The sequence below is a fragment of the Pelodiscus sinensis genome, chromosome 3 (genome assembly GCF_052426305.1).
Source record: "Pelodiscus sinensis isolate ZL-2025 chromosome 3, ASM5242630v1, whole genome shotgun sequence".
Lineage (NCBI taxonomy): Eukaryota > Metazoa > Chordata > Testudines > Trionychidae > Pelodiscus > Pelodiscus sinensis.
In genome coordinates, this window is record NC_143054.1 from 96,515,840 (window position 1) to 96,526,449 (window position 10,610).

General features: G+C 46.5%; 1 protein-coding gene across 1 annotated transcript; it reads right to left on the reverse strand.

Moving 5' to 3' along the window:
- Nucleotides 1–3,522: 3,522 nt before the first annotated feature.
- On the reverse strand, nt 3,523–4,548 carry LOC102451391 (trace amine-associated receptor 9-like). Its single transcript, XM_006136274.3, has one exon. The coding sequence runs from the start codon at nt 4,546–4,548 to the stop codon at nt 3,523–3,525; it is 1,026 nt and encodes a 341-aa protein (XP_006136336.3).
- Nucleotides 4,549–10,610: the final 6,062 nt, after the last annotated feature.

Here is a 10,610-nt window from a genome sequence, read left to right on the forward strand (position 1 = left end):
ATTCGAACTAGCATGTCCACATGAATTAAGTTCGAACTAGGGGTATGTCTACACTACAGCGGTAATTCGAACGAACTTAATTCGAATTAGTTAATTCGATCTAAGCTAATTCGAATTAGCGCAGCTAGACTTAAAAACTAGTTCGAATTAGCGTTTTGCTAATTTGAACTAGCATGTCCACACGAATTAAGTTCGAACTAGGGGTATGTCTACACTACAGCGGTAATTCGAACGAACTTAATTCGAATTAGTTAATTCGATCTAAGCTAATTCGAATTAGCGCAGCTAGACTTAAAAACTAGTTCGAATTAGCATTTTGCTAATTCCAACTAGCATGTCCACATAGAGTGGACCCTGAAAAGAGGTTAAGGATGGCCAGAAGCAGTGCCGGCAGAGCATCAGATGAGGATTTAGAGCGTGGAGCTGCTGCCTCAGGCTAGCCGAGGGCTGTGCTTAAAGGGACCCAACCCCCCACCCCGAACAGACAGTTCTCAGGCTTTCCCCGCTCGCTTGTCTAACTCGATGAGGGACAGCAAAGCAGTCCTGGCTTGGAGTGCCCTGAATGCCCATACTCGGCACATCACAGCACTCGGCCATCAGCCCGGCTGCATCAAGGGCTTGGAACAGGTCCCATATGAAGAGAGGCTAAAGAGACTGGTACTTTTCAGCTTCCAAAAAAGGAGACTGAGGGGGGATATGATAGAGGTCTATAAAAGCACGAGTGGTATGGAGAGGGTGCATAAAGAAAAGTTCTTCATTAGTTCCCGTAATAGAAGGACTAGAGGGTAGCTGGTGTTGGCCGCTTTCGGCAGACAGGCTACTGGGCTAGATGGACTTTGGTCTGACCCAGTACAGCCGTTCTAAGCTCAGGGCTCAGGGTCGGGGGTCTCACTGGTCCACCTTGATTTTTATGCAAACCTGTTCCTGGCTGGCTAGGCTGGCAGCTATCCTGCCCTAGACGGCCACTTTCCTGTGCCTAGTGCAGAGGTCATGGATGAGGCCCCGATGTCCACACTAGATCAGGCGGGCGCCCGCCTCTTGCAGCCCCGGGCAGGCTCCTGGGAGCCACCAGCCTGGTCCCGGGAAGAGGCGGAGGGCTGGGTGGCAGCAGGTGGCTGATTCATGCCGTGCCAGGTGCAGGGTCTGCTGGCTGGGTGCTGGCAGGCTTTCACCTGGCACGGGAACCGTACCCAGACCGTGCCCCTTTAAGGGCTCCGGGGCCAGGAGGGGGGCAGAAGAGTTTCCCTGGTGGTGCCCAGAGTGGGAAGGGCTAGCCTCCCACTAGTTCGAATTAAGGGTCTACACAGCCCTTAATTCGAACTAGTAAGTTCGAACTAGGCTTAGTCCTCGTAAAATGAGGTTTACCTAGTTCGAACTAAGCGCTCCGCTAGTTCGAATTAAGTTCGAACTAGCGGAGCGCTAGTGTAGCGCCTATGAAAGTTAATTCGAACTAACGTCCATTAGTTCGAATTAACTTTGTAGTGTAGACATACCCTCAGCTATTTATTTATAGAACTTCCATCCCTCATGCGTTTAAGTGCTAAGTTCAGGCTTAAATAATCGTTTGATTAGGAAGTATCTTCTCTGCTCCTCTTGGGGCAAAATCAGTTTCATGTGCCCTTATTTGGAGGAGGAAAACTAAAGGGAACAAGGCAAACAACCAAGGTGGGGCTCATTTTCAGAAGCACTACCCTCCAAATTTCTTATTGAAGTCAATGGGAGTTGTGGGTACTCGGCATCTCTGAAATTCAGACTCCTGAAATTCAGAAATTCAGACTCTGAATTTCAGACTCCATTCCATATGTCTCTTCCTCATGGGAAAGACCGCACAAAGACGGTGAGTGTTCCAGACAGCATACGGTGTTCTGTGCTTTTCATGTGATCAGACCCTGCTTGTTAAAGATCTCAGGATTGAGCAGTTGCAGCCCTCTTCTTCAAGGAGAGCTGCCATTAGCCCATAAGTATGGCATTATCATACAAGGCTGTGTGATCCATTTTCTTCCACCTCTCCCCCATTTTGCAGTCTCCTGGCAGCCAGGAAGGTTAGCAGCCCTTTCTGAGATACATATGGCTCACAGTCATCTGACCACATTCTTACTGAATACGTTCTTTATAAAACTTCCTAGTAGATTTATCCAGTGTTGCTCAGGACTTTAACTCAAATAAGTTTTGTTTTTCTTCATTTAACTCGTTGCTTTGGGGTGGGGCTGGTGGTGAAGGGGTCAGTACTACCCCAGCCCTCTCCCACTGCAGCAGCTTGGGCGGGGGCCGGAGCTCCTTTGAGACACGTGCTTAAAGGGATCTCCCCGGACAGCCGTTTCTCTCCTGCTGCATGCTATAGGACCTCTTGCAGGGACTGACAGCCATAGCAGTTCTATTTGTGGTTGCCCTCTGCCTTTTTGGACACCACTGCCTTGTGCCTTTTAGTGCCTTTAGCTGATTTTTTTAGCTCAGCTTGTTTCTTGTGCCATGGAGCCAGGGATGGCCTTGTGCTTGCTCTGGCCCCTTCCGGCCATTTTGGAGTGCCTGGAGCTGCTGCTCCAGGCTGCTGCATTCCTCCTTCAGGACCTTGAGGCACAGGTCACTCTGGACTCCCTCACCAGGGAGGCCATGGCATCCCTGTGCCATCCCCACCCCACTGTGCAGAGGTCCTTGTGGAGACTGGACACCTCATTCCACGAGGAGTAACGGTAGTTCGAACTAGGAAGCCTAGTCCGAACTAGCTAGTTCGTGCCACGTGTAGCCGCGCGGCACGGGGTTCGAACCAGCCGGGATTTAAAAATGGCGGCTCCCGGCTTATGCAAATGAAGCCCGGGAAATTCAAATCCCGGGCTTCATTTGCAAGTGCAGTATGCCTACATTACCCCACTAGTTCGAACTAGTGGGGTAGTGTAGACATACCCTAAGGTGCTACAGGACTACTCGTCTTATAGGGATTAAAATAATGTCTTGTACTCTCATTCATTATTTGAATGTGAGTGGGACATGCAATTTTTCTGATGGCAAGTTGCATACTTCTGTCTGAGGACTCTGTATCACTGCTGTTTGTGTCTTTGTAACTCCACCAGTAAAAGAACTGCTAGTGGCTCGTGGCACATTTCTGTTTTTTATATTGGTAGTGTTTCCTAACAAATAGTTTTACAGTGAAATTCATCTCTAATGTTCAAACTTTTTTTTGCCTTTGTTGAATTCTGAATAGGGAATTTATCTTCTCAGAATCACAATTCCCACAAGTAGGAATGACTCTCTTATTACTGGTTCATAGCATAATCTAGTATTAAATTAACAATATCTGTAAATAAATTGTTCTGTTATGACATAAACCAGTATTTTACAATAATAAAAAGTAGAAAGTCAGGATGAAAATACCTTCAGACAGAAAAAGAAATACACAGCCAGATATTATGAAAAGGGCAATGAATGTGAAATATGATGTGAGTAGCTACAGGATTGGACAGGCTTTCAATCTGGAAATAAAAGTCTCAGGGGGTTAGGCACAAGGACCACTTGTTTAAGTTTTTTTTATTCTGGAAATAAATTCATTGTTGAGCAGTCAAGCCAGAAGATTTTACAGCTCACAATCACTTTCATTGCTTTTCGAAACCAAGGATAAAAGAGAGAGTAAATCAAAGGATTAACAGCAGAGTTGGAATAAGTAAACCAAAGCATAATATCAAAGACAGGGGCTGGAGTTATGAAGTTAAGAAAAGGATCAATTATTACAGTTACCGTATAAGGCGTCCAGAATACCATGAAAGCTATCACAGCTATACCCAGAGTTTTAGCAGCTTTCCTCTCTCTTTTAGCAACTCTGTCACTGTAATTTTCAGATGACTGGGTGTTGTTTGTAGTTTCTATCATTCTAGCTTGTCGTTTAACCACAACAAAGATCCTACTGTAAAGTGCCATTGTTGCGAAAAAAGGTATTATAAAAAGTAGAGAGCATGTGATCACCCATGTCTTGTTGAAGACAAGCTGACAGCTCCCTACACAAGAGAGTGTATTTGTGAATTCTTCTATCCCTTCATCAATAGCCCCAGAGAAGACAATAGAAAAAGTGTACGCAAATGAAATTGTCCAGGCAGCAGCTATGAATATGCCTGAAACAGGAACCGTGAACTTGATAGGGTAAATCAAAGGATCAGTGACAGCAACATATCGATCAATAGAGATGAAACACAAGTGAAATATTGATGAATAACAAAAAGATGCATCTAAACAACTGTGGAATCTACAGAATGTTTCCCCAAAATACCAACATGTTTCAACAGATCTTATACTGCTGAAGGGTAGCACAGTCAGACCCACGCAAAAATCCGCACATGCCAGGGAAGCAACCAAAAAATTTGTAGGTGAGTGAAGCTGTTTGAAATAAGTAATTGAAATGATTACCATGAGGTTTCCACCTAGTGTAAGAATTGTTAGCAAACAAAGTACAACATACAAAGTTATCCGGATTCCAGAAGAAAATGATGTTTTATAGCAAGAGCCATTAATGTTCTCAAAGCAGTATTGTACTTCTTCGTTTGGAAGAAGTGCTGAAGTCATATTGTGCTTTTGTGGTTAACTATCCTGAAGATTTTAGTGTTCACATTTGAGTACCAACGTTCTTGGTGTGACACTGGTTGGCCTAAGCTATTCCAATTTTGAGTCTGTCTGAAAAAGAGAATTAAAGTTGACATGAATGAGAGTACAATAATTCCAAAGTGTTGCATTATGTCTGTCTATGTACTGGAAATATATATTAAAATAAGCAGTAAATAATTTTGCAAAATCATTGCAAAATATCTGTTGTGAATACATCTTTCAGTGATACTTTGAAATAAGCAAACAAGTAGCAAAATCGACTTTATAAATGAAAATCTTTCTCCTCTGCTAGAGTATATCATTTGTTTTTACCTGTTCCTTTTTATTTGTTTAAATTTTCCCGGTGTCTGATCTCTCCGTTTGAGTTAATTGCAAAGCTCCCATTGACCTCACAGCAGTTCAATGAACTCAGCCTGCCTCATCTTCTGAAGAGCTTTTCTTCATATATAATTCTGGATTCAGATTTGAATAACCGGCAGCAAGAGATACATCCTGTCAGTGGTGCTTTAGTGTCAGAGTTGTCTTAACAAAGTTAATGACTAAGTACTTGCATGCTGGTCTCTCAAAAATGAGGGGCGGGCTGAGGGAAAACCAGCAAACACAAGGGAAATTTAGTGATCACCCTGTAAAGTGAAATCCCTCTGGTAAAGGGTGTAAAATACTGAGAGATGTATAGAGTCTGAAAAACATCATTAAGCAAACTACTTTGATTCATCACAAAACAGGTGTTTACTGTCATTCACATGGTTGACTGATGTCTCATTATAAGATACTTCTTTTATTTTGTGAAGGCAATTTTAACTGGCTCCCACAGGAATCTTGCAGTGGGATCTCTCACGCACTGACACTCTCTCCCTCTCTTTCTTTCTTTCTCTCTCATATTTTATGATATTTTTCTACATAGGCCAAAGTTACTCCAGAGCTAAGACTAGAGCAAAGATGCAGCAGCTTGTCTCATCCTGCTGTGGTGCAATGCAGCTCCCAGTTCAATTAGGCCAGCCCTAAATTGCCCTCTAGCATCCATGGCTTCTAGGTTTTGCAATAGCCAGAATGCAGAATTACCTTAGCTACATCTGTCCAGATTGCTATTATGCCTCCTCCCCTCTCTTGCCTGCTCCCATCTGGCTTGAGTATTTCCCTTGTCACATGGTATTCTGTAAAGCTGGTAGAGCAAACTCTGAACCTTGCAGGGATCTCGTGCCTGGGAGGCAATTTGCTAGGGGTACCATTCTGTGCTGGTGTGGGCAAAGGAGCTGCATGGCAGATATGGTTTCAGTTCACTCTTCCTAAATGAGTTTGAGTAGCTAGAGAAAGATAGTTGAGATAACACTTCCATTCCAAACCTATATTTTCCATGGCTTGTAGGTTCCTTAAAAAGGCAGGTTGACACTTTATTGGCGTTCAGTCCCTTATGCCTATGTCCTTATGGAGGACACAACATTGTGGAGAGGAAGGGGAAGGCTTTCCTCCCGGGCTAGGGGACAGACGCTGGCCAAGTGGGCCATGCGTATGAGAAGCCACAGACAGCTGCCATCCAGCAAGTGCACCAGGCCGGGATGCTCATCCAAGAGGCCCTGAGGGAGAGGTTCTCGCGGGCACCCCAGTAACTGCCCCCAGGGCCTAATACCAAGGGGTCCTCGTCATCCTAGTGGTTGCGTGGGTGCAGGGAGCACAGGGAAGTGGTGAGGACGGGAAGAGGGGGGGAGGCCACGGGTTCAGCAGGGAGGACAGGAGTGGGCCATGCGCTGTGAGCAGCGAGCAATAGTCTGCAGCTCAGAAGACCGGGATGCCTATTTCCTCCCTCCTGCCCACAGACAAGCAGCCCAGGGAATTGTGGTCTCAGGGGGATTCCCTGTGAGGTGGCAGAGAAGCTGGGAGCAGCCTGGGTCTCCATGGGGGCCCACGCACAGGCACAGCTCGCAGCGATGTGTATGGACACGGATGTTGTCTTGCACTGGCAGGCATGGCCCCGTAGTGTGTGCGGCACTCCTCAGGGTATGTGGGGTTTGGCCTTCGCCCTTGTGGCTAGCCTGCTCCCAGCCTGTGCACCCCCCTTTCCCAGCAGGACATGTGTGTCCAGCAGGATCTCAGGCATGCTCAGGGGCTGCCTGTTGCATCCACGTGCTACACAGTTACGTGGCACGAGGTTGCACATACACAGAGCCCACCCTGGTGCCCAGCCAGAGTAGCACGAGCAATAAGCTACACACACTTTCCCTCCTACCCCCTGAGCTACAGACCTCCCACCCCCACCCCTGAGTGAGTGAGAAAGACACCACTCACCTAAGGATACCTTCCTGGCTTCTGAGAAGGCTAGACATCCTGGCTAGCCGGCACTCGCTCCAGGGACAAGATGACGGTGTCAGTGGTCTCCTCATCCTCCGCTGGGTCAGCCAGCTGGCTCTCCCCCTCCTGCTTCTGCTCTGGCCGAGTGATGGCAGGGATCCCCAGGCAAGTGTCCATGAGTGTGGAGGAGGTTTCCTTCTCCTCATTCCCAGGATGCAGTGCAGCTGTCTCTAGTAAGGGCAGCCGGGGGGTCCTGGCTCCGGGCACTTGCTGGCCCACATGTATGAGAGCCTGAACTCTTTCACTTTACTCCAGACCTGCTCGAAGGTCCAGAGTGGGTGCCCTCGGTTGGCCAAGGCCTCCGTCATGCAGCCGAAGATCTCAGCATTTCTACACCTGGCCTGGGGATCCTGCAGGTCCCCACAGGTCCAAGAGGGCCTCTATCTCTAAGCCAGACCAGGCGGATGTGCGCCTCTTAGTGCCCCGGGAGGGTCCTGTGACCCCTGGGGCTGCTCCCCATGAGGGTCAGACATGCCTTATGCTGGCTGTGGCATGGAGAGCTGCGTGGAGGTAGCTGCTGCTTTGGAACAGCTTTCTGACACAGGGCTTCTGCAGGGGGTCGGCACCTTTAAGAGGGGCCAGCAGACAGGAACTATAGAGCTGTGATGAGTTTTCAGGAGTGTCCAGCAGAGTATGTGTGCTTTTCCCTGGAGGCCAGTTCTTGTTCAACACCCTCTGCAGAGTGGCCACACTACCCTTTTTGTGCAAGAACTCTAGAGCAAAAAGGCTTATTCCTGGTGGGGAGAGGAATAACTCTTGTGCAAAAAGCCCTCCCTTCTGACAATCTACTGTAAACTTTCTTGTGCAAGAAAGGGCTTGTAGTGTGGAAGCCTAGGTACCCAGCACCTGAGCTGCCAGCTTGCTTGGGAAGAGATCTGCATCTCTTCACATCCAGAGTAGACTTTTTCCAGGCTGACTGTTCCTTGCCTCTGAACAGCTGTGATTGCCAGCAGTTACAAATGACCAAACAGGTGTTTATAAACATGTCCTTTATTCTTAAGGTGGAAGTATTACAGAGAAAGCATACTGAAAGCAATGAAAATTGACCAGAGGTAATGTACATGAAAAAACTTCCCAGAGGACACCCCAATTCCAACCTTGGGATCAGTCCTTCCAAAACCAGATCTGCAGTTTTTCCTGTGGCTGCTAGTTCATACCTGTCTCTGATTCAGAACCAGAACAAGCAGGAATAGTTCAGCCTTTCCTTTAGATAGCTTGGGCCTTTGATATTGGCCTTATGTGATCAGCAGACATTGGCTCATGCCTCAGGCTATAGCTTCAGAATCCTGGGTTGTTACATAATCAGAACCAGGGAATTTGCATTCACCTCTCCTAGACATTTCCCAGGAAGTCCACTTCACACATATCATCTCCAGATACCATTTTGTCCTGCATGTTGCCCAATATAGTCCTTTGATCATCCAGGCCTTGCATCACATCTCCCAACTAGAGAGGTTAGTTATGATCCTGGTCCAAAATTGAACATAAGTCATTCATTTAATACAGTAGTGCCCAAAGATACTTAAACTTTGAGACTTTTCAAAGATTTTGTGGGAATTTGCGGTAGCAATCACACGTACAATTTATGAATGTTCTGCGTGATTATGAGAGCTCTGCATGTCTCCTTACCAAGCTGCAAACTGCATTTTGAAGGTGCAGCCTTTTGTCGTCTCTGTTGTCCTTTCATCTCCACCTATTGGACTGAAATTCCAACAAGTGTACAGGCAAAGGCCTAATCACAGAAAGTCATTAAATAAACGTGGTTTTATAATCTAGAAGGAAACACCCTGGACAGGGGAGATTGCTTTCTACCCTGGAGAACTGGTTTGTCAAGGAAAGCTCACCTGATAATAGTTACCTGGTAGCCCCTAAGGAGGAAGAGGAAAATGTATTCTCCTTTACTCCTGATGATAGGAGAAGATGCAATGGGCTTAAATGCCTCAAGGATGGTTTTGGAATATCCATCATGAAAGATTTTTAAAAGCAGGTTAGACAACTGTCAGAGATGGCCTGAGTGTTGCTGTGTCTTTCACAAGGGTAGGGGACTGGACTAGATGATTCCTTGAGGTTGCTGCCAGTTCTATTATTCTGTGAGTCAATGATTCTGTCTAGTACAGACACTGATTTAAAAACTAAATGTAGCTTCTCCGCAATGGCCTTATCTTCCTAAGGGCTTCTTTAGCACCTTGATCATCCAGTGGCCCTGATTGGAAGGTTTTTGCTTCTAATGTACTTGGGGAAAATTGCTGTTAGTTTTGTATAGTTTGTTACTTGCTCTTCCTTTTACACTTGACTTGATAGAGTTTACTCTCCTTTTTATTTTCCTCAGTGCAATATTATTGAAATTCATATTGTTTGCCTATTCTGGCAAATCCATGAGTAAATTTCTCCAATAAGGTAAAACTTGGGGAAATGTAACTGGAATGCCAAAAGCTTATCTGAGGCAGAGCGAGGATCACCCAATTTGGTATACAGCTTTTTCTTATCAAAACTTAAAGCAAGATAAGGAAAATGGGATGCAACTGGAATGGGATAGCCCCTCATAAAACCCTCCAGAAAAGAGACAGGATCACCAGCAGGTGAAAGGAGTTGGCTGTTCAGGACTGCCCCAGGCCTGAGCCTCCCAACCCTAGGCACTGTTTGGGTGGGACACGGAGATGCTGAAGCTCCCTGCTTCATTTGGAAACATTTCTGGCTGTTCCCCTTCATCAAGGAAGGAAGGAAGGGGAAAGTGTTCAGTTTGCTCCATTCCTGTGCTTCCCAGCCACAGTGAGAGGGCAGACAAACCTAACCCAGGATATGTACCTCTCCCCAGCTGTACCCAAAGGAGCTGCAGCATCTATGGAGAGGCACTTTTTACCTGTCCCCAAGCTGCTGCAGTGAGAGACATCTGGGCAGTCCTCTCTCCCCGGAGTAGCCTGAATATTGAACTCCTCATCCCAGCCCCAGCCCAGAGCAATGACTTAAATACAGCATGTACATTTTCATTTTATTTTCCAAAAAAACACAAATTATTTGAGTTAAAGACCTGAGCAGTGCCAGGTAAATCTTAGGGTACATCCACACTTCAAGCTTCTTTAGCAATAAACTATTCTGGAAGGTATCTTCTGGAGTAGCTTATTTTGAAATTAAGAATCTACACTCAAAAAGCGCAGCGAAATAGCGATTTGCTATGTTGAAATAGAGCGTCCACACTGATTGGATGCTATCTCGCACTTAATGCCACCCAGAACCAGTTCAGGCAAAGCATTAGGTCAGCAATTGCTTCCTGGAGCTGCTGCCTGAGCCTATATGAGACATTGGGCTCAGGGCTGCTGCCTGAGCCCTCTATACAGCCATTTCTCTGGTTCTTCTGCTTGCTTGCCTACCTCTCTGAGGATATGTCTACACTAGCCCCCTAGTTCGAACTAGGGAGGCTAATGTAGGCATTCAAAGTTGCAAATGAAGCCCGGGATTTAAATATCCCGGGCTTTATTTGCATCTTCCCGTCCGGTCGCCATTTTTAAATGCCACTAGTCCGGACTAACTGCCTGCGGCTGCCCGCAGCAGGGACCCGTTAGTTCGAATTAAAGCTCCTAATTTGAACTACCGTTAAACCTCCTTGGAACCCCCAATGGGGAGGACTGCGGGCTCCTCGGAGTGGAAGCTTTCCTGCAGCCCCCCCGATTGACTCCTCC